The sequence below is a fragment of the Perna viridis genome, chromosome 2 (genome assembly GCF_037379345.1).
Source record: "Perna viridis isolate PV_CMFRI_1.1 ecotype Kerala chromosome 2, ASM3737934v1, whole genome shotgun sequence".
Taxonomy (NCBI): Eukaryota; Metazoa; Mollusca; class Bivalvia; order Mytilida; family Mytilidae; genus Perna; species Perna viridis.
The window spans coordinates 48,466,593-48,491,938 of NC_142446.1; the positions used below are offsets into that span (position 1 = coordinate 48,466,593).

General features: G+C 33.0%; 1 protein-coding gene across 4 annotated transcripts in view; it reads left to right on the top strand.

Annotated features, from left to right (window-relative positions):
* The window catches only part of LOC148625496 (uncharacterized), a 55,187-nt gene that overhangs the window by 28,284 nt on the left and 1,557 nt on the right, over positions 1 to 25,346 (top strand). For 2 of the 4 annotated variants that reach the window (XM_088569087.1, XM_088569086.1), the window contains exons 8-11: positions 3,283 to 3,765; positions 5,936 to 6,184; positions 18,235 to 18,480; positions 22,215 to 22,460. In XM_088569087.1, coding sequence (XP_088425213.1) covers positions 3,283 to 3,765; positions 5,936 to 6,184; positions 18,235 to 18,480; positions 22,215 to 22,460 — 1,224 coding nt within the window. Of the gene's footprint in view, positions 1 to 3,282; positions 3,766 to 5,935; positions 6,185 to 18,234; positions 18,481 to 22,214; positions 22,461 to 23,047; positions 23,144 to 25,346 lie in introns of those variants that run through there. The other 2 variants (XM_088569088.1, XM_088569090.1) reach the window with 2 other exon arrangements.

Below are 25,346 nucleotides of genomic sequence, written 5' to 3' on the forward strand. Positions count from 1 at the left end.
AAATGTTTAAGTTGTCAATGCATGTAGCCAACATTTGTTTTGGAGAAAATGTAATATTAAGTGTTTTTCACCAATGTGCTAGAATTTACACCTTTTGGTTCAATTTTAAGGAGGTGGACCTAAGGTAAAGGGCACAACTTTTGCAAATCATTGCTACATTTGTATTCAGCATTTTACATCAATCTCATGTAAGTATCTAAGTAACTTTGATTGATTTAATTATGTTTCAAATGAAAGTTTGATAAGCTTTGGTGAAATTGAATATGGTACAAACATATCACTGATTTCAAGAGTTATGCCCCTTTCCCTAGGTCAACCTCCTTAAACTAAAGTTTTTATGTTTTGCATAGATGAACAGCAAAAAATAAAAAAAGTTTACAAATTAAGCCTACCTTTTTACTGAATATAAAGTAGTGTCTATATTGATTTGACCAAGTTCATTTTTAGGACTGAATTTTAATATTTACTTTTGACAAACCATGAATATTGATACAAAATAAAATTACTTTATAGTATTTGATTAATGTGACAAATATGACATGTACACTGACTGTAAAACACAAACCCTATAGACAGTACTGAAGCCAAATATATAATGAAATAAGTTGAGTAAAAACGTCCTTTGATATACAGTCTGATCTAAATTTTGTGGTAAATATAACAGTTTGAGCTTGAAGTGGAGACTATATCAGTATTGTCTGATATTGTTATTATATTATACAACATTAACCTTTAATATTTTTAAAATATTCCAGCCATGAAAGCCTATTGTATCTAGACACAATTTTTGACAAAATATAATTATGTCACTTCACAGTTAAACTGAAGAAAAAATGTTGAAGTTGCTGATAAACCTGAATTTCCACTAGGGAATTTAGAATCTTCAATCCTAGATTTTGTTGCCCTATTTTTACATCTTACAGAAGCTCAATTTCTCCTAAGTCACTCTTTAGATGTTGAAGTTCATATTTGAAGGTTAGGCATTTTTGTAGATCTGCATGAAAGATTATTATCGTTAGGTCTGTGCAAGAGATGATAAACTACAGGTTTTAACATGATTAAAGTCTCAGGAGGTATACTCATTGTGAACTTGCTAACAGTATTTCTAGTTCACACACCTTTTCCGTTTTTTTTTGTTTTTTTTTACTTGACTTTTGCATTTCATACACTATAACGTTTTTTGAAGCAAATTAGATATGACTAAGAAATTAATAAATGGTGATTGTATTTCTTTGTTTGGTTCAATTCTGCATCTACCAGTTAGATTAGTATCCAACTATAGACAAATATTTGACTTAAAATCATTTATAAAATAACGGCGGATCAACTTATTTCATATAATAACATGTAATGTCCATTTGAAGTTCTTTTCATGCATTCAGATTAGGGTTACTGGTTGAATAGACCGCTGCTTAGTACTAAAATGTTCTGGACAGAGTCAGTGTGACTGCCTGATATATTTTGCATGCTACTTTTAAAAAGTATAACAGTGAGTCTATTACTATTAGATGCCTATCTTTTTTTAGTGGGGGATATGTTTTGTCCTGCCTGTCTATCAGGCTCACATTTTTAGAACAACTCTTAGGAAATTGCTGAAACAATTTCATGAAACTTTGTAGGTAGTTCAGAGTAATTGTGTGTATTACAATAGATTATTAATCTGCATAATTTTGTGTAATACTCTTCTGAAATTTTCAAAAATATACAATTGAGGCAGGTTGTTATCACAACTCCCCACTACTCAACTGATTATGTGAAACTTGGTAGATATCAGGGACACCATTTGTAATTGTGCAGTGTTAGAAACTGAATTTTTTGTCAACATCGACCCATCACAATTTTACATATATAGCACTAAACATTTTAAAGCAAGTTGAGCCAATTTCAACATAGACCTGCTTGATTTTACATAGACTTGGTCCGTAGGTCTACTGCTAATTTCTTTCACTGGTTGTGTATATTACCTGGAAACTTTTATCCTTAAATTTTTTGTGATAGTTCTGTTCTGTTGGGCTAAGAAATTTCCCAAAATATACAACTGAAACAGCTTGTCATCCCAATTCCTCTGAATCTTTTTAGTTGAATCTCCTGATACTTGGTAGGTAGTATAGTATACAATAGTAATTGTATCTTTGCAATAGAACTTTGTGTTTCATGTATAAACAGGTGTCTCTTTGTTACTTATTTAAGCTCAATTTTTAATAAAACTTCAATAGATTTTTCTACACCTTTTCTATATTTCATGGAATGGGGGGGGGACATACATGATGACATGTTTTTGAATAAGGTGTGAAAGGAGTTTCATTAAGATTTTTCTAACCTTCTGATATATTGTTAGTACCTATGTAAATAAACTCCACCTTTGTTGTGTGATAGATATGCAAGAATAATTATCTTCGAAATTGTTTAAAAAATCTGCATAGTTGAACCAGGTTTGCTTTTTAGCTTGAAAAACCAAAAGACCCTTAAAAATATCTATTTTCAAGTATAAACTTGCTTATAAGCATGTGTTGCATCTTATGATACTTTTTGTAAAAAAACACATTTGCTTAATCAGATATGCAGTATATGTTTTGGCCATAAGCTTTTTGACTCACCTGGCCAAAGGCCATGTGAGCTATTGCCATCACTTTGCATTGTCGTTGATGTTAACAATTTTTCAAACCGCTTCACCTCTGACACTACCAGACCAATTAGAACTAAACTTGGTATGAATAGTCCTGAAGGTATTCTGCATAGATCTGATATGGGGATTTTTGATTTGTCAGAAGCATGGCTGTTGTTACTATAAATAGAACAAAGAGGTCAGTCAGATGTTTTCTCATATAACTAATCCATTTTATAGGTTCAGCCAATTTTTTCCAATGGTTGAAATGATCTTTATTATAAGACCTACAAAAGTCTGCATGGGATCAAAGTTTTCAGAGTTATTGCCCTTGAAAGGTGAAAAATGATGTTTTTTAGTTATCAGCCAATATCTTGAAAACTATAATAGGTAGAAAGGAACTCTCAATGAAATGATCCTTATGATAAGTCCTACCAAAGTCTTCTTTGAGTCAAAATTGTTGGACAACTCCTTGTTAGAGTTAATTGCCATTGAAAGGCAAAAACTGAACCAAGTGAGTGATTCAAGCTCCTGGGAGCTTCTTGTTATGCTTGCATGTCTTTGATAATTGACACTTTGATGTAAAGTTTTGGCACCTGGGCTGCAAGAGTCTGAGAACATGGGTTGTTACTGGTGAATGTTTTCTTGAACAATACCACCGTGTGTTCTGATTGCAGCCCCAGAGCAAAGTTGAAAAGCATGAAGTTGAACCTAAACCCAACCTTCCATCAGTATTCCCATTTGTACCACCTCAAGTGGACAATGTTTTCTACCAAGAAAAATGTGATCCACCAAAAGCTGGTGATTGTGATTATAGTAAGCCTCCTTTAATGGACATTCCACGGTCTTACACAGAGTTGGAAGGACATTATCCAGAAGAACCAATGACAACTCAGGATGGTACAAATTCATCTTCCATTGTATATGATGCTCCTAAGGTTGTGCAAACATGGACACCTAACAAAGAACCAGAAATTCCAGATTCTAGTCAATATGAGAATAATTGTGATATTGTAGACTTTAAACGAAATGAAGAACAATCAAATCATTGTGATAATCAAAGCAGTTCTGACAGTATTAATTCTGACAATCTTAGCTCTAAAAACAATCAATCTGAAGAGAAAGAAAATATTGGTAATTTCGAGAAGGTTGTCATTGAGGTAAGCTTCAGGTCTGTCAACTTACTGCAATATTGGGAGAGGGGTTAATGTGAGGTATCTTAGTAAGCACCAGAGGACGAAACTAATGTTTGGAGATGATCTCTGTGCTTTGAGGTAGTTGGCAGGCCTGAGATTAGTGCCAGGAAACAGATTGATTTAACACAGAATATAGCTAGGTTTAAAACTGGTCTTTGTTGTATGATATATGCAAGAACATGTGGTAGGGAGATTTTGGTAGACACCCTGTCGGAATCACTGATCAGTACCCAAGGATTTGTTGTTGTATTTTTGTGTGTCAATGGTTCCACATACAAGCAGTAAAATAAAATAAGATTAGCATTTCTTTATTGTTTCTTGTTTACATTATCCTGTTTTCTTAACAGATTGACCAGTAGTGGTATATGAACGGAATAATGATCCAAGGGAAATAACTGTATGTTGAATATGACTGGTTTGGTCAGTTAAGTCATGAGGAGAAATTGTTAAGCCTGTTTGAAATCGAGCAAACTGTTGAGGGCTAATTGAAATTGGGTTAAGACTTAGGTATTTGCTTTGAATTTTGTTTAAAATTTCACAAACATGTTTGAAAGTTCAAGTAGTATTTTACATATTTTTATATTGTAAATGTATTAATTTTCATGATTTACTGTTTTTCACTATTTTGGTGATGTACAGATAAGTGTAAAAAATAGGATCCGCAAAACCAATTTTTAATGCTTTGAAGTGCTTATCATTTTTGTAAATCACAAAAATTGATATCAGAAGATAAGTTCACTCAACAGGATTCCTGAAAAATTAGCAAGCGAATGTTTTACAGTACTTATTTTGCAAAGTGGTTTTTAATTCCTTAGAGCATGTGTAGTTCAACTGAAAGCATTTCAAATCTAGTTGTACAAGAATAGAATCCCTACAAGGAATTGGAAAGAAATTTAGAGGAGGATTATTTTCAGCATTATTTAAAGAGACTTAATACTGTGGTATGGTATTCTTTAAAATGCATTTTGTATTCTCCAATCTCATAGGGTCATTTTAAGTTTCAACATGGTAACGTCCCTTTGTTTATGTCTGTCCAATCCATGCTCCTGGACTTTTATGTTTGAATTTTGTAATTGTGTGTGCTTGTGCATTAACGTATAAAGTTTGTGTGTGAGTGTTTGTTGGTAGTTTTTTTTTTTCAAAGGGAAGATACTGTTCTATATTATAAAGTTTCTGAAGTTCTTTAAATTTAGTTTAACAATTTTAAGCATGTCTGCACGTCTTATTCTTTCCTCCCATCCTTTTTATTTTGTTACAAGTGTAAAAACTGATGTTGCTTTCTTTAAATTGATGGTAAGGTCACTCGTGTTCTTGAAATACATATTGGATATACAATTCATTGTCCATTACTTATGTAGAAATGCCATAACTTGCTGAAGGTAAATGCATTTATGATAGGTTGATGATATTGTTTTAGGCAAAAAAGAAAATAATATATGAGTTCCCTGTTTAACACTACTTATGGAAAAGTGTCAAAAAGGAACTTTAGGTTACACTATTTTAGCTATAAAAATAGGGTGGATAGGATGATAGGAAACATTCATCTCTTTTAATTTGGCCTTATCAATAATGCTGAGCAAAATAAAGTTATTGTTTCACAGAGTTATATTAACTTAAAATGTACATGCTCATTATCTGTCAACTTTTGATGTGGTATTGTTTTCTTTTGCAAAAATGTATAAAAATGCAGTTGAATTATTTATAGGAAAAATATATAGGGATCATGTATACATATATAATAATAAATTGTGCTGAGAAAGGGTCATCTAATTCTTTGCAGCAATCTCGCCAAGTCACTACAATAATGATATTAATCGGAACATGCATAACCATGAAATTTGCATCCAAAATTCTTTATTTTTCTTGAACTAGACTTTCTTTTAGATAATAAAGCAATGATATATGAACACTAGAAACATACTTTTGTTTTGATGGAAAAGGTAAATATTGTCAGTAATATTATATTTCTCTTACTGTAATCTGATACTGCAAGTTGTGTATATCATCTTGTGTTCTTTTCTAATGGATTATGAAAGAAATTCTGTTCTCTTCTTCTATTTATGCATAATAAATAATAAGTCTCATTATTTTTCATTTTTAAATACATTTTTTTTATTTATTTTGTGTATTGCAGGAAGGTTTAGTAGGACAGCTTGCTACTTTACGAGTTGGGACAGGATTTGAGCCTGGTCCACCTTTATCCAGTCAAGAAAGAAAGCTCAACTGGGAAAAGGGACAAATTGACTATTTAGGTGCTGATTCTTTTGATAACATTCAAAAGAAATTAGAAGAATCATTAAGTAAACCAGCAGAGCCACCAAAAGAAACCAGCAGTCCATTTAAGTCTGTTACAGAGCCAGCACCAGCTGCTGCAAAAGAATCAGTAAGTATTTCTTCTGAGCCATCGGCTCATTCAGGTTCAACTGTCCCAGATTCTCCCAGTTCTGAACCATGTCCGTTGGTTAGTGCTGTTCCTGAATCAAGTGCCTCTACTTGTACATCATCAACTGATCAGACTGCTAGCTTAGAATTTACTCTCCCAGAAGTTTCTTTATTGAGTAAGTCAGATGAACAAACTACAGACAAGGCTGAAACAGCCACTGCCTCTTCGGAACAAGCAACAATCAAAGATGCATCGGCCACTGCTTCAGAACAACCTCCAGAAGTTCCAGTCAAGCCCAAACCAGTTCTTGCAATTAAAGGATCTCCAAAATTAGAGGCAATTGAAGCAGCTAAATCACCAGCTCCTGCTCCAAAACCCACCTCTCCTATTTCTGCACCACCTAAGACTGCTCCTAAACCCACAACACCAACTTCTGGTATACCTAAATCAGCACCAGAACCAGCTCCTAAACCAACAACACCAACAAGCACTGCTCCTAAGTTTGGGTTTAAGAAGGCTGCTCCTGAATCTGCAGCCAAACCTACCACTCCAACATCCCCTGCTACAAAAGATCTTCCTAAAGTACCTTCTAAACCAGTTGCCTCTAAGTTTGGAATGAAAGTGGCCACTAAAGAGCCTACCACTCCACCAAAAACAGATTCCCCAGGGTCGGCATCACTGAAGTCTGCACCACCTACATTTCCCAAGCCAACCACACCAACTTCTCCAAGTGGGCCATCAAGCATTGCCTCTAGATTTGGGACAAGAGTAGGTCAGAAGCCTGCTGCAACTACTTCCCCTGGTGCACCTACTGGAGCTTCTGGATCTACAGCACCTAAACCAGCACCAAAGCCTACTACACCCACTTCCCCTGGTGCACCTACTGGAGCTTCTGGATCTACAGCACCTAAACCAGCACCAAAGCCTTCTACACCAGGAAAGGTGGTCAATCCATTTGCCTCTAGATTTGGTAAATGATTGATCTATCACACTAGTGAAGTGGATGATGTGTGTAAATTATTTAGCAGGCACTGCTCTGTGGTAGAAAGGGAATTAAATTTACATCATTTCATGGAGAAAAAAAACATTTTAGTTGATATAAATCCGGTAGGATTTGATTTGTACATATCAGTTGAGTGGCTGTGGCTATATATCACCATTTGCATCGTCTGTTGTTGCTTTTACATCCCCACATTTAAAAAAGGAAATGCATGGATATCAAGCTGATGAAAAATTCATATATGTGTGCTGTTGTGCTGTATATACATCATACTAACTCATTAACAATTGAAATGTGTTTTTTCAGCAGGTAATGTAGTTAAGTTCAGGGAATAGAGTTGTTTCCATTGATAAAATGGCAGTCACCTGATGAACTTCCTTAGGTATTGAACTGGACAATGGACTAAGTGATTTGAACTTTCTGTCAAACTGATTAAAATACCTCTGACATGATAGGAAGTTTAAATCTCCTTGTTTATTGTCCATTCAACTACATAAGACTTTATCAGGTGATGGTCAATCCCTAATGATGATCAATCACTTAGGGATTGACCAACTCTATTCCCCAAAGTTAACTGTCTTACCTGCTGTTATGGCTTCAATATTAATAGCCATGACGTCTGTTTTATGTCATGTGTTGCTTCTGAATTCAAATTTTCTGTCTCGGTTACATAGCAAAGTTTGTGGTATCTCAAATAATTTAAAAAAAAAACAACAAAAGCTTTGTGTATTTATCTACTTCAAATGTGGTAAATGGTAATTGGGAAAATCATTTATTAAGAAGAGAACTAATGAAATAGAAACTTTATTTGAAAAAAAAAAATACATCGAGATTCAAAGAGGATGCTGAAATTTTTAAGAAATAACCATCAGTATAACAGTAATTGATTTTAAGAAAGTAATCAAGTTATATCAAGGTTTGCAAAAATACTATGCATGTAACGTGTGGAAAAAAGAAGCTTTATTATCTAATTAAACTAAAGGCTTTTGAAAGACCAATATTATTTTGTTCATGTTACTAGCAACATATCTGAATTCTTGGTCTTGCAGGTCTGGTTCTAAATTGTTTCATTAACGGGCAATTTTTATTTACTTTAGATTTATGTCCAGTAAACATCCTCCTTGTGGGATGAAATGTATGTTGCTTGTAGCAATGGATTTGTTGAAGTTTGATAATATATGCTGTGTTTGTGTTTGAATATATTAATTTATTTCTTTGTTTTTTTCTTTTTCCCCAGTCTAAGTGAAGAGTATGCATGCTTTAAAGCAGAAATCCATGCCAGAGGAAGCTTTACACCAACTAACAGTCGGTATATACATGTTAATTCTTTGTGAACTGAAGCATCAGTTTCACAGCCATTTATTTTGTTAAGGCCTAAAAACTAAAAATTCTTTGTTTCTGATATTGTGGATGGGAGTTTTTCTGTTGATAAACTGAAGAATGATCTGATAGTTGAAGTATTATGGTATATTAATGATATTTTTGTGGATATTGATTTTTTATTTAACACGGAGGCAACAGCAAAATTTTGTAAATTTGTTAGTTTCTGGAAACACAGGATATATTTTTTTGGCCTAACAGTGATTGTGATGTGAACATGCATGTGTATTTTGTCAGCATTGTGTCTGTTATAAGGGAACACTTGTTATGTTTATTCTGTTACTATTATCTTTTTGTTTATTTGATACTGTGTACTGTATCTGTTCTTTTTTTGGGGTATGACTCATTACTTTTTCGATTTTTGACAAAACATTCAACTACTCGTGGTGTATGGTGTAACAGTAAAATTCTTTTATTACTACTTAAAAGTTAAGTTTGTGTCAGTATTAGCCAGTTAACACAGTTTAACCTGTCTTAACCAATTCCTTTCAGGAATGAAGTATTTGTTTGGTTTAGACAGGATTTTTTTTGGTTTACACAGGTTCAAAATAAATTTAAATTGATATGAATAGACTCCAGAAGTTGTCTGGTGTATACAGGATATTGGTTTATTCAGGGATTGGTTTAGACATGTTTTACTGTACATAAGTGTATTGTCTTGAAGTATTTACTATAGTGGTGTACTTTTCAAATGAATATTAGAAACAATTTTAAAGTTGTAATTAATAAGTAGAACTATTTAATTGGTAGATTAGTTATTAAATTATTTGTTTATGGAACAGCTTTAGAAATTGCAAGTTTATTAAAGATACAAATTCTATATATTTATTTATTACCAGAAACCATTCCCAAATCTAAGTAGTTGTTTAATTATTATTAGCCTATTTATAATTCAACTTCACTTTTAATGTTTTAACACATTATTTACAACTAAGTACTAATTGCTGAAGGAGATAGACCTAGGATAAGGGACTAAACTCTTCAGTCAGTGATGTTCGTTGATGTGAAATGCTGAATACAAACATTCCAGTGATTTGTAAGAGTTGTTTCCCTTACCTTAGTTCTACCTCAAAAATAAGCTGAAGAAATAAAGTGGTGCATCTAATGTAGTCCTAGACTTTTAGTTCCTTTTGACAATCTATGTATACTCAGGTATGTTAATTTAGCATTATAACAATGGTTAAAGTTACCATTTAAAGTAGAAGGCGAGGTGATGTCAATTAGATCATGTCATGTGATTTTTTTTTTTATGTTTTGACAACTTTTATGTAAAAAGTTGTAACTTCATCATGTAGTTTTTTGTGGTTAATGGGTGATTTTAGAAAAAAAAATCATGTATAAATTTCTCTTTTAGTGCTACTTTCTGAAACAGTCATAATACAAGTATATGTTGTGTTGGCATGAAGTCTTATAGATAAAATTAATTTTCCGGTTTTGGCTTCGTGTTTTGGTGAATAGGCCTCGTTAGTTGAAGTCACATGTAATTTCTGAACTTAGGAAATATATAAAGTCAAAGACAAATTTGAATTTGATTTGCAATTTTAGATTTCCACCATTAATATATACTAATCAGAATTTTATATTTTGAATTTTCCTTGAAAAGAAGTTTCAGTGTCTTACCTTTAAAGAAAAACCAATTTCCACACTTTTGAGTAGGGGAAACCAGTTCTTATGAATTTACAGTGTCATATGACAAGACTTGTATGACCTATTTTATGTAAGTTTATTTTAAAAAAAATAACTTCTTACAACTTTGCAAATACATTTTGTGTATTGATTATGAAATCTTGTGTTTTGATTTGTATTTGGGTTTGTAGATAGATTTTCACTATGATTTGTATCTTAGTTTTAATAGTAGTACAAATGCATGGATGATGATGACAAAATAGCCATGGCATGGATATTTATACCTATATACTCGCAATAATCATCTAGAGGGCAGCCTTTGTGATTTATGAATTATTCTGTCTAGATTTTTGAATTCATTTCTTTACTGTGTTTTGAAGTGATTTAACATTTGATTTTTTAGTCATAATTTTTCTCTTATCTTTCTGTTTTAAAAAATTGAAAAAAAAAAAGAAGTCTTCAAAATGTGATGTTTCAGATATTAACTGAAATATCATCAACATTTTGGAGGTAAACTTTTTTGCACTATAAATTATGCATTATACTGCTGAATAAGTAATATTTTGTTTATTGTGAAATTTACTGTTGTAGTTGATTTAAGAAATCACAACTTATCATGTAAAAAGAGGAATATATTTGTAACATGTTAGGAATATTAAATGATGCAATAATTTGTAAATGCTAGAGGGTGTGTATTTCATTGTCAGTGCTTTCTACCAAGTAAAAAGCAACCAATGAGTACTACAAAAATGTAAGTAATAATCATATGTCAATTTTCGAAATAACTGACTTTACCTAGATTATTACATTATATTATGGTATGTGAGCAGGAAAATATATTAAAACTAGTCAAATTCCCATTATGTAAAAAATGTGTTTGACCAGAGGTAATTCTATTGAAAATTTGGTAAGATTAAAAAAAATTTTAAAAATTGATTAACTTACATTTTGAGTATCTCTGGATCCTTTTCTTGTTAGATTTGTAGTTGATAAATTTAGTTGAAAGGTAATATCATTCCTTGTTCTTTAGAAATGTGTAATTTTTCACTAATTTAATACACTGTATATGCTGTATAGTTCTATGTATGTTAAATCTTATAGATATTTGAGGCAAATTATAAGCAGAGAGATACAAAACTCTGTTTTCTTGCATATTTCCTATCAATGGTTTATTTTTGTAAAGGCATATCTTCCTTACAATACGCAATGTTATTTTTTATGCATGCTGTTTGGTAACATGTTCAGTATTATAGGATTTTTCAAAGTTTAAAATTCGAGCCTTCTACCTGCCAAAGGTTAAGTGGGACATAAATAACAACTTTCCCCTTGCCCCTGGTGATGGGAAAGTGAAATCCTAGAATACTGCATGTTACAATATTCATATTCATTAATTCTGAACGATTACTGAACAGTGGAATCGAGGCACATTTTTCACCTATAATGCTCAGAAACTTCATTTTATATACCTCGTAACACATTTGAATTCCATGTAAAGCTGCTATTCTGATAGATCATGTAAATTATACAAATGAGCTGAAGGGATTCTAATTTCTTCACATTTAAATGCTGTCAAATGTCATTGGCAATTTTAAATTTCATGTGCTTAAAACTGGCTTGATTTTAGATGAGTCTAACACTATGTTGTGTACACATTAGTTAATCAAAGGTTGTACTATAAATTTATTTTCACTAAATTTTTTCCATTAGTAAGAAAAAATTATGAAAATGAATTGACACTACATGACATTATAAACAGTGTATTTGTCAATAAAAATATAGAGAAATCGAACCAATACCCTGAAACATGGAAATAAGTTGATTTACAATATATCATACAATCTAGAATATCATGTTGGGGCTTAACATATGTTAAATACATGATCTGGCAAAATAGCAGTTTTCATAAATGGCAAGAGCATTTCTTTTTCAGCTTTATATATTTTCTGTTGATACAGTATTTTGATTAGTGGTATTTTTTTTGTATTTTTTTGGTGCTTGATATATGTATGCATAATTCAAAGCGAGGTGGATGTCTGAAAAGACCATTAGATATGTAGATACTACATGTAGTAAAAACATTTCAAGATCCATCAGAAAACTAGGCCAATGTTTTTTTCAACCTCAAACAATTATGGTAACCAGAAGGTACAAGTGAAATCCATAATTTTTTTTTGGTCAAATTTTCACTGAAATCTTGGAATATATCCTGCTATTCTAAACAGCTATAAATTTTTCGAATTCCTGGAACAGATGCCTGCCTTGTTATAGTTGTTGTGGAGGTCACAAGTCTGTTGAACAGGTGTCTCCTCCAGGATTGTTATAGAAGCATTAAATATTATATATATCTTTATTTGTCTTCTATTGAGCCCATCCAGCTTCATACCAATTCTATTGTCAGGTTTTTCCAAGAAATTGTCAGGTTTTGAGTCAATATTATTTGTTGTTTCAGATTCAATACAATGCAGTCAAAAAAGTATCTAACACACGAAAAACTAAGCAAGATTTAGTGGGAAGGTTGAAATTTAATCTAACTGTATGTGTCATTTACTTAAATGCAACACCTCTATTAAGTAGAAAAAAATAAGTAGTGGCAAATCTGAAAAAGGGGGAGGAAACATTCTTTTATGGATATCATAATATACCCCCAACAAGTTGAGGTCTGTTTGAATTACATTATGAAAGGACCTGAGCGGGGCACCCCAAGAATTGGTCCTGAAAGTTTTAAATTTCCAAATACCCAGCAATCTAGCTTGTATACACATAATTATAGTGATTGGGGTAACCAACCCAAATTACTTCCGTTATGCAGAGGAAGAACCATCTCATCCATTACTCCTTCTACACAACTAAATGGAATTTGATGGAACTTTCACAGAATCTTTCGTAGATATTCCCATTGTACACATTTTAAATTTTGAATCAAATCAATTTGGAGATGAAATGTACATGTTAACAAATGGGGGTGAGAGTATCTTTAGTTTTTATCATTGTATTACTTTTGTGTAAATTGAGAACTTAAGACAAGTAAAAAAGTTAATAATAAACTCTTCAAAATACACACTCGCAAAAAATAGTCAACTTTTCCATTAGCATTTCATGGTTTACTACTTCGTTTTGTAAATTGTGCAACTCGTCGCCGCAAATAATATGATTTAAATGTTAAAAACAGTTAAGTTAGAAAAAAAATAATCGGAAACGGTGGCATGTGGTATTTGTACAGAACTTGTACAAAAATGTGTTTTGTAAGATAAATTCATACTTCTGCATTTTGATGCCTGTAATGTAAAAGATATATTTAAAATATTCGGTTATCGAAAAGTTGAAATAATTTTTTTAAAAAGTAACTTCAAGATATAGAACAAATAAAAATTTCTTAATCTGAGCGAATTAAGTTGTTTCTGGCTTTGCTGCTTCACTAAAGAGATAGATGAATGAAGGTGATTTGTTTCATGTCCCTTGTGTTTGAAATTGCAACATTCACTTTTGTTCGATTTTTGGACCACTTAAATTTTTTCAGAACATTTTGCCTTATATATTCAAGGATTTCAGGTAACAGACCACCAATTCAACCAATGAGCATTTGGAACCTACGCAGAAATTACCCCCTGTTCCTCACAGTGCTGTGAAAAAAATTCTCATTTTATTTTAAAAATTTAAACAGTTTCTGAATGGAAAAATATTTTTATAAGTGCATTTGCTTCTTGTGATGTGAAGTCTAATCTCCATAATGATTTCTAAATATACCCCTATCTTGTGAAAACACTGGGATTTCCCATGCTATTTATAGATCCTTCACTTCCGGTGACCAGTACTGCACTGCAAGTCTGCTAACCCCACATGCCATTCTGAGAATTGTGAGCTGACATATGTAGAATCATGCTGATATATAGTCCTCTGTAGGGTAAAGTTAAGGTAAAGTCCAGAGAAGCCATTGAATATTGTGAAATTAGCGTAGAAGCCTATGGGAAGTGGAATTAGTGGTTTCTAGCCTTAAATCGGTGATGGAACATATTCTATTTCATTGGTCACCAAACAAAAAAAAAATCAAATCATGACGTGTTTAAAAACATTTTATGTGTTTTGAAAAAGTAATCATTTTGACTAACATTGATTTGTTTGTAGAAGTTGCACTTTGCTAAAATAGTTGAAAAAGCAACAAAATTGTTCTCGATTCTGAACATCCTGGAGAAGACGATATCGGTTTGCTCACGATCATTTCACTTGGCCAACTGTGTAGGTATATGCATTAAACAGAAATGCACTTGTACAACTCATACATCCGATTTTGAGTAATGCAGGCATAGCAAGTTAGATGTATAAATTGTCATATTTTACCAGAAAATTTTAGTTCCGAAAACCGTTATTAAAAAAAACATTAACATCAAATATTAAGGGATTCAGTAAGACATCCTTGTAAAATTTTACTCTACTAAACTAATTTGGATTCTGATTAAGTACTATGATTTGATTTTTGGGGTTTTTGGACCTCCATGTCACCAGTTAATGTCCGGAACACCCCACACAAAATATAGTCCAAATGTAGTTAATTTCTTTTATATCATTCAAATCTTTCTTTTATAACCAGTAAATATGTTTCTGGCAATTGTTCAGCTGAAGGATATTCTATTATTTCTGCAAAATAAAATAAAGATCTAGTCTTCAAAACAACTGAAGATTTGAAGGACTCCTTTTTTTTTGGCGTTGAAAGATGTTTAGTAATAAAATTTAGTTCTTGCAGTAAAGTGTCAGGAAACATTAAATGTGTTAAAAATGTTCCATTTTACACATTTATCAGTCAAAATCTTCATCCTATCATTAGTTTTTTTATTATAAATAAACAGGTGGTGAAGAGGAGTGATTTTAACCAAGTAAAATTGGCGGGAAAATTCAAATTGATAAAAAGTGTCTAGTTTTGCAAAATTTTCTATTCTTAAACTGAAATTGATTTTTATTTGAGTATAATAGTGTAGGATAAGTACTCACTTTTTGAAGGTAAATACAAATTAACTTTAGGACAGGTTTAAATATTTGGGAAAAAAGTGAAATGGAAATATTTGTAAATGTGAGTGAAGTTGGATATTGTTTAACTGACCAATCATACTTCAGAAATCAGTTGTAAAGATTGACATTCAATTTCTACATTTTGGAGAAACAGTTCTAAATAATATGAGACAAAAAACATATGATAAAAGGTTTTTTTTACGTCATGTAACAAACTCTTATGCCACAAAGCGAAGGTTGATATCGATTTGGGGTTTTTTTTTTAACAACTGTTAAGGAATTAAAGACCAAAAAGAAAGAGACAACTAGTATTTCACAAAATTAAAACTATAAACATGAAATTGTTCGACAAAAGGAAAGGGTTTTTTTTTTTGTTGTTAGGAGTGTAAGATGATAGTCATAACCACGAAGGAATTAAGAGCTAAATTCATTTTCCTGGCAATACTGACTCAGAAACTGGTTTCAAATTTTAAAGTTCTCCCAGCACTTTCACTCTGGTCAGAACATTATGCAGTGTCAAACTTTAAATCACAATCCTAATTCAGAGTTGTACCAAGTTAATATTTTCCCAATCTCCTAATTTTTAGGGTTAGGCCATAGCTGTCAAATCAAGCTGTACCCAGCAAAGCATTTTACTCATTGTAAAAGCATGAATGCACGGATTTGCGAAAGACTGTGATTCAAAAATACCTCCGTTCTTCCACTCGGTGTAATCAATAGTGGAATAAACGCATACTCGAGACGAACAAATGCCAATTGAGAATCCAGGAAAAATTGAGGTGGTGCCAAATGATCACTGACTGGGCTGAAAGGGTCGAAAATTCTATCGACACTAAAAATTTTTTTTTTTTTTACACAACCATGCAGGGCTTTAAATGTAAACGTACATGAAATATACCACTGATCCCTTAAAAGTAGCATACTTTGACGAAACCATACCACGTTTAATGATTACGTTACATTTTCATAGAAGTAAACAAAAGCTCTGTGAGAGCATATGGTACGCCTGCTCACTTTTTAGTGTTTATTGAAACGAACATTTGGTTAACATGTGAAAAAATGAAAGGAACCCTCTTTAAACCAGAACAATCATTGAGCCAAAAAAAGTGATTTAGTTTGTTATGCAACCTGTGGCTGCAAAAATGGACAGCAATATACATAATGCCTTTCTAATTTCGTTTCAAAACATCGTGTATAAAACACGTCACTACATTTCATTTCAACTAACAAACAAAACAAAAAAAATCAAATGTGCCCAAAACTAGTTTGCAATGTTCAATTATACCAACAGTTTGAAGTGTCCAATAAGCGTTTTTTTGTTTTTGTTTTGTTTTTGTTTTGTTTTTTGTTTTTTGTTTTTTTTTGTCTTCCAATTTTAGTAAGTATATTCTAAACAGAATAACCCTCTATTGTGGGCTAACACACACTTTCAAAGAATGCAGGCAATTACTAACAAAAATAATCAAATTCTCAAAAAAGATATAATCTTCACTGGTGCCAGCAAAGAAACACAATTTTAGTACACAAACATGTATTTAATCTATGCAGTGACGAATCCAGGGGGTGCAGGGGGGGGGGTTGCCACTTCTCCTTTTTATGGGATAATTTGTCATTTTCATCTGTGAAATTGACAAAATGGTAAATAATGTCCTAGCACCCTCCCCCTTTTCTGAGTAACACGACTGGATCCTCTCCTTTTCAAAGTATCTGGATCCGCCCCTACTATGAACACCAGTAAAATGTTTACATATACATTAAAGATACATTAAAAGCCAAATCTTCCATGTTCATTTAAAATAAAAAATATTTAACTGCAGCATAAACTCTACGATCTGATCTTGTGAATGGTGAAAATCAGGACAATAAATTTCGGTAACACTGATTCTTAGTGAGCTAGTTGGATTCACCCGTGAATGGGTGGTTTACGGATGAGTTCAAAAACGAAGGTCATTTCATCTGGGAAACTTAATTCAAACAAATCATTTTTTTAGAAAAAAATTCACGGCTCATTACTATTATTTGTTTCACATTGAAAAAAAAACAAAAGTATTTTGGGGTGACAGAAAACTCTCTTCACGAAACTTGAGAGAGTGTCCATAGAAGACTGGCACATGGCATTTTTTAATGATCAAAAACTCTTAAATGTCTGGTTTCTACATTGACTGTCTTTTATATGATCAAAATGTACAAATGACCCAAAGCCAAGGGATTCATAAACATCAAATGAGAACAACAAATTTGATACTTGAATCGTTTTTTGACTTTCAATCCATTTATACACATCACAACAGATGTTTAGTCCAAGACAACAGAAAAAAAATAATTTCTACAAAGCTTTTGATTATAGAATTCTGATGTGTACTAAATGGTAGGTAGCTGATTCAACTTATCATGTACTTTGATACACTAAAAACGATGCACATCATCCATACAATCATCCGTCTTCCAAAAATAATGAGTTTCAAAAATAGTTAAGAAATTTGTATATTTGCTTAAAGGAAACTTTAAAATCTTCACATTAAACCGTGGGAAAAGGAAAATTCTTCATGAATGTAGATGGAATTTGTTGTATTTCAGTCCGATCCCATGCTTCCCCTTTTTTCGCTCGTTCTCCGCAAGGACTCAATCGATTATCGAAAGAACTCGCACAACAATGTGTACAGCATCTGGAATTATAATCGACTTTGTAATCCACGTAGGACATACACAATGTTGAAAACAAACTTTGATATTGTTATAATATTATGTTTAAAGCATTTTTTAGATGATTGTAAGTCCATAGAAAAGAAAATGATTTCTTAAAGGACGAAAGAAGACAACCATTGCGTCATAAACAACGCTTTGTCGGTGTGAATATTCAGGGTGGAGTGGGGTTGGAAGTGGGTGATTGTGAATATGAATATTGTTTCGAAATATGATCTAAACCCTTATCGAAATGATTCTATTAAACTTTTGGGCTGTTTTAATCAAATAAAATATTTCTAAAAAATCAAAATGAATTTGTTTTGAACAGAATTTTTTTGATTTATATCATTTATTACAGGAAAGTCTTACAGGAAAACTAACCACATCGCGAGATGAAACGGGATTTGAACTTCATCTACCCTTGTCAAGTCAAGAAAGAAAGCTCAACTGGGAAAAGGGAGAAATAGATTATTTAGGTGTTGATATTTTTGACAATATAAAAAAGAAATTGGAAGAAACATTGTGGAAGTCAACAGATCCACAACATGAAACCAGCAGTACATCTATGGCTTCAGATCCGATACTGTTTACTCCACATGAAGCGGTAAGTCTTCGATTCTCTGCGCAAAATCAAGGTAATATTTTAGAAAAAAAATAGGAAAATATACACAAAATGTATTGAGTATGATCTACCTTAAGCTACTTTTAATGTTGGAGCCATATCCAGACCAGTTCTCATTCAAGTGTCTCATTGCTTGAATGCGACGAAACTGCTCCTTAGCCATGGACCTGATGCTGTATGTATATGTATGAACTAAAGGGCCATTATGTTTGTTAACAATAAACCATAAAAAGTTACTTGAAAACCAACACCACCAACGATTTGGTCTAAAAACACTGTCACGGTGCCTGTAGCTTGAAAACAATGTCCTGTATATATTAAACTATCTGGCTGGTTCAAAATCCAATTGAACCAGTTGTTTATAAGGTTGGAATAAACGTGGTAAACTAACACATCAGACATAAATGAAATAGGGTACGCATGACTTGGGTTGAGATCATACCAACCATCCTCCATGCTAACTAGGGTTTCCCTAGAGGTAATTAAATTCGGTATGATAAGTGCATACGATCATTTGCTCAATTGTCCTGCGTAGGCTACGCACAAACTTCTAAACGCTAAAATTCGAGTTTTTCAAATAAAAATATGAAGAGGACAAACTGTGACTTTTCCGTTAGTCACACAGACCTTCAATGTTTTGCTCTTTCATGAGAACACGAAAATGAAATAAATGACCTCAAAATTAAACGTAAGGCAGAACAAAGTTATGGAAACGGCGGAAAGTTTAATTAAGGGAACCAGGTTATAGCGGTAATCAAAAGAATGCTATCCAGGGACAAAGACCAGACGTGGAAAACAGACATACACAACAAAGAACATAAAGTAACTAAAATCATACATACAAAGTAACAAAAGCAAATGAGCAACTCGGACTCAACTAAAAACTGGGAGCATGGACCAGGTGCACCGGTAGGGTAAGTGAAACACATCATTTTGGCATTAAAGCATGGTGGATCATGGGATAACGCCATTCTATCGTTCAAACAAACTCGTGTTCAAGTTATATGCTAAGGTTTGAGAAAGTCGAAATAAAAATGTATTCTGTCGTGGACTGTCACATTTTCTCTGTTTTATTTCATATTCGTAACCTGCTTCATTAAATAACACTATACAATAAAGTTGAAAATGATGGCATTTTCCGTATATCCGTTACATCCTTCATTTCGTTCATTATAAAGCTAGAACATCGTTGCTTCTGGGAGATAATTCGACCGTCTTTGTTGATATAAACCACTAAAATCTCCAAAAATCTTTCGTAACTCAGTGTTAGCTAATCATTTGCACGAAATGAGTGAAGAATGTTGAAGAAATTTTACAGGACACTATTGAGATTTATCAAACGCCGAGCTTTACTCAGGTGAAAGGGTATTTTTACCACAGAAATAAGACTCTTAATTTGAAAATGGACACAAATACATGCTAACGACTGCTGGTGGCATTTGAAGGGTAGCGATGGAATGGACTTAACTTGACAGTTGTTAAGAGAAAAGAAAGAACGTAGGGCACCAAAGAGCCGTGAAATGTATAAGATGCATAAGATGACTGAACAAAATCATATTTTCTTTACTTCTAATAGAATGCACTGGAAATCTGTGGTATTGGATCTAATACGTACCTCAGGAGGACGAGGATAACCGAGAAAAAGGTCGCATCATCCAAGGGACATAACTCTCTAGTAACTTGAAATGCGACAAAAATAACCCAGACAATTATGCAATAAGATAAAAAAAATTATGTTTCTGCAATGTACTCAGAAAAGAAATGTGCAGAACAGTGAATCTGCATAGTAACCCTTCTCGGTTCAAGAGGGAAAATCTGTCAGTGATTCTATTCAGATGCAAATGTTATGTGGTATTCTTTTCGTCCCGAACTCTGGGTGCTGCAGCTGGGTACGACCTAAGCATTATTAGAAGTTACTTATATCAACTTTAACTATGTTTATCTCCTTGCTTTACACTATATATATTCTACCTTTAATGCCGTTTAATCATGCCGTTCGATTGTTTTAGAGGTTTACTTGTGAAACAACAATTTATTTTCGGAAATGTCCTTTCTGATATATTGATATATTTTAAGCACGCAGATGTATTTTTATTAATATGTGATAAAAACGAACAAATTCTATTCACTCTCTTACTCTTTTTTATTAAAAAATGCAATTCAGCAAATAAATACGCCTTTTTAAGCACTATATTTAAGTCAATACTAAGAATTTATAAAGCTTTCCAAACCAAAATCAGTTCATAATATTCTCAAGTCTTAAGGACGTTGAAGCTTGTATAGATCATTGCTAAGAAACGTTTATCCCAGCCTACCATATAAGCCCAACATTTGGAAAACAGCACTAGTATAACTTCAGAATCGACTCCCACATCGACAACCTCAACGAATACAACACCAACATATGATCAGCTGGAGACTGCTTCTAAATATACCTACAGCTATAAGCAAACGAAACATTGAAGGATTATTTTAAGAGACCATTTGAAGCCTCAAAGTTAGGATGAAGTTATTTCAGGGCCTGGTTGTAAATTATCAAAAGTTATCCAGTGGATAGGTCTAATGCAATCTATACAAGTTATCCAGTGGATAAAGTTTTGAACAACTGGACCCAGGACTATATTAAGAGCAAATTCCACAGCGTCAGCATTTATTTACTACTATTGACTAGTTTCCATTCCAACCACATTAATCTCCAAAGCATCATGGACTGAATCTAGAATTCCGAATTTAAAGGGGATAAATTATCCTACCGCTACAAATTGAACAGGTTTGATTTCGGGAGCTTTATTGTTTCATTTGGAAAAAAGTATGCTTCCTGAATTCGGTCAATGGTAATCTGATTGACATCTTAATGTTCGTCATTTCAGATAGAACAAGCTTTCTTTTGAACATATGCCGACCAACTTTGTGAAGTTATAGGGGTACTCAGATTTATTAATCAAAGTCTTACATGACAGTTGAATAAAGGGAATTCAATTAAGAATACTGCTCCACCCTCAATGTTAAAAGACCTCTACAGACCCATAGTTAACATAACAACAGAAACAGTTATTAGAAACTGGCTAAAAAACACAAAGAATACAAGAAGTGTAGTAATTTTTGGCATACCAATGTGCAGGATAAGTGTAAATTAGTCTGGTTAATTACCCATTGAGTTATGCAGGATTAAGTGTGTATGAAACAATCTGTCAATTGATCTGGTAAATGGTCTCCGTCTCGTCTGCTACATCTCATTATGACAGTTTTAGTTTTCAATTGTCCTTATTTATATGACTTATGAAGAAAACTGTTGTTTTATTTTAGTATAATGTTGTGTCCTACATTAAGATGTGGTTGGCTTTTATAAGATGTAAATGTTTTAACAGAAAAAAAAATGTTTCTGAATCCATCTAAAAAAAGAGATGTCTTTTCCCTACGCCCTATTTTGTGTAGAGCATATCTTTTCATAACAGAAATCGAACTCGGGAGTACAAGTGTACCTTACGCAAGAAAATAGTACAACAATGTGTAGCATCTGAAATCTGAATTTGTGAATAACACTAAAAAAATGAATTCAAGTTGAATTAAGTTGTGAATATTGTATGGTAATATCTAAACATTTATCGCAACGATTCTGTTTAACTTTGGGGTTGCTTTAATTAAATAAAATATTTCTAAAATTTAAAAATTTGTTTTGAACAGAATTATTTTTTGATTTATAACATTCATTACAGGAAAGTCTTACAGGAAAACTAACCACATCGCGAGATGAAACGGGATTTGAACGTGATCGACCCTTGTCAAGTCAAGAAAGAGAGCTAAACAGGGAAAAGGGAGAAATAGATTATTTAGGTGTTGATATTTTTGACAATATAAAAAAGAAATTGGAAGAAACATTATGTAAGTCAACAGAACCACAACATGAAACCAGCAGTACATCTATGGCTGCAGATCCGGTACTATTTGTTCCACATGAAGCGGTAAGTCTTCGATTCTCTGCGCAAAATCTAGGTAATCTTTTAGAAAAATTTGGAATTATACACAAAATATATTGAGTATGATCTACCTTAAGCTGCTTTTAATGTTGGAGCCATATCCAAACCAATTCTCATTCAAGTGTTTCGTTGCTTGAAGGCAACAAAACTGTATCTTAGCCCCTGTATGCTGGATAGTGGATATGCATGACCTAAATGACCTTAAGTTTGTTAACAATAAAGCATTAGAACCTACTTCAAAACCAGCCACACTGACGATTTGGTCTAAAAACTCTGCCACTGAGCCTGTAGCTTAACCATGATGCCCTGAATATATTAAACTATCTGGCTGATTCAAAAATACAATTGCTTATAAGACTGGAATAAACGTGGTAAACTAACACATTTGTCACAAATGGAATATGGTCCGCATTACAGAGGTCTGAATTATGAGTCATGTTTTCTGTTCTATTTCATACCCGTAACCTGTGCCATTGGTATAAGTAAGAAATATTGAAGAAATTTTACAGGACTCTAATAAGCTTTATTAAACGCCGAGCTTTACTCAGATAAAAGGCTAATTTTATCTACAGAAATTAGACGAATGCTGGTGGTATTTGAAGGGTAGCGATGTGATGGACTTAACAGTTGGTAAGAGAAAAGAAAGAATGTAATTCACCAAAGAGTCGTGAAATGAATAAGATGCATATGATGACAGAAAAATATTTTTCTTTACCTCTGATGGAATGCACAGGAAATCTGTGGTATTGGATCTAATACGTACCTCAGCAAGACGAGGATAACTGAGAAAATGTCAACACCAACCAAGGGACATAACTAATTATCTCCAGTAACTTAAAATGCGACAAAACATAACCCAGACAATTACGCAATAAGATCAAGAATTATGTATCCGTAATGTATTCAGAAAAGAAATGTGCAGAACGGTGAATCTGTGTAATAATTTTTCTATGTTCAAGAGGAAAAAATCTGTCAGTGATTCTATTCAGATGCCAATTTCGTCCCGAATTCATGGTACTGCAGCTCGGCATAAGTATTATTTGGAGTTACTTAGATCAACTGATCAATAAAACCTTTGTATTATCTTAACAAACGTGTTACTGCGAGATACCTTTTCACTGTCGTTGCCCCTCTTTTCAATTGAGCGAGAACGGTGTTACAATGTATATAAAAAAATGTTGGATTTTGAGATATGTCCTGTTTTGACCAAAATCCGTTGACATGTTATGTATGTTTGATTACTTTCTACCCTTAATGCCGTTAATATAGATCATGCCGTTCAATCGCGTTAGCTGTATACTTATCCAACCGAAAGTTCATGTTTCAGTATTGTATAAGTTTGGTACCACAACAAAATCGGAGAACCATTTTAAAGTTCAAATCAAATCAAACTCAGTTAACATCCCAAAGCTTGATGACGTTGAAGATTGTAAAAATCATTTGTCCCTACTAAAAAAGCTTTATATTAGTCTACCACTAAAACCATATAAGCAAAACTTTAGGCAAACAGTACAGCTTCTGAATCGGCTCCTAGATCGACAACATCAACGAATACAACACAGATTATACGATCTACAGAAAACCGCTTCTAAATTAACATACGGCTAAATACAAGCTAACAACAAAGGATCATTTCAAGAAACCTTTTGGTGTTCAAGATCCAAGAAAACTTAGTGTGAATTCTAAGTTTGGATGAAATGATTCTAGTAACTAAAGACGTCATCACTACGTTAAAGACTGATTCCACACAATCAACATTATTAATATTTACCCTTTTTCCATACCAACCACATTGATATCTCTAAAATCATCAAGAACTTTATCCAGAATTCGGAATTCAAAGGGGTCAAAATCCTACGTCTACAAATGCATTAAAGAAGTTTGATTTTAGGAGCTAGCTATATGGTTTCATTTGAAAAAGTATGTTATTCATTCAATTTCTGTTTCTGGATCCTTCCTGAATTCGGTCAACGATAATTTGATTGTAATATTAATATGTCACTGAAACTGTATGAAGCGTTTTTTTAACATAAGCCGACCATCGCTTTGGTGTAAACTTTGTAAAGTTATAAGGGTACTCACATTTATTAATCAAAGTCTTATATGACAGTTGAATACAGGGAATGCAAATAAGTCTTACATGACAGTTGAATAAAGGGAATTCAAATAAGAATACTACTCGACGCTCAATGTCAAAAGATGTCTACAGACCCATATTAAACACGATAAGAACAGTAATTAGAAACTGGCAAAAAACACGAAGAATACAAGAAATGTAGTCATTTTTGTGATACCAATGTGCAGGATAAGTGTAAATTTGTCTGGTAAATTACCCATTGAGTTACGCAGGATTAATTGTGTATGCAACTTTCTGTCAATAGTTCTGGTAAGATGCCTCCGTCTGCAACATCTTAAATTCTGAATTACAACTAATCAACTGTTGTCTTATCTTAATATAATATTGTCTCCTACATGTCTTCTTTTCTATTCATTTGTGGTTGGCTTTTATTAGTTGTAAATGTTTTAAATGAAAAAAAAATATGTTTCTGAATCTTAAAAAGAGGTGTCTTTTCCCCACGCCCTATTCTTGGTAGAACGTATTTTTTCATAACAGAAATACTTACGCAAGAAAACAGTATAAATGCAAGGGTGGATACAGGAATTGGAAACGGGAGGACGCACTGACTGACCAAAAGGGTCACCCATCGTTACGCTTCGGTAATTTTCTTTCATTTCAACTAGTTTCCCGAAAAAAAAAAACGAGAGGGCGCGAGGGTCCTTGGTTCGGCTTTCATGTGGGGGGAAACTACCGGACAGCGATTTTAACGCAAATGCACCGAATGTTGTCAGTAACACCGAGTTAAAGTTAAT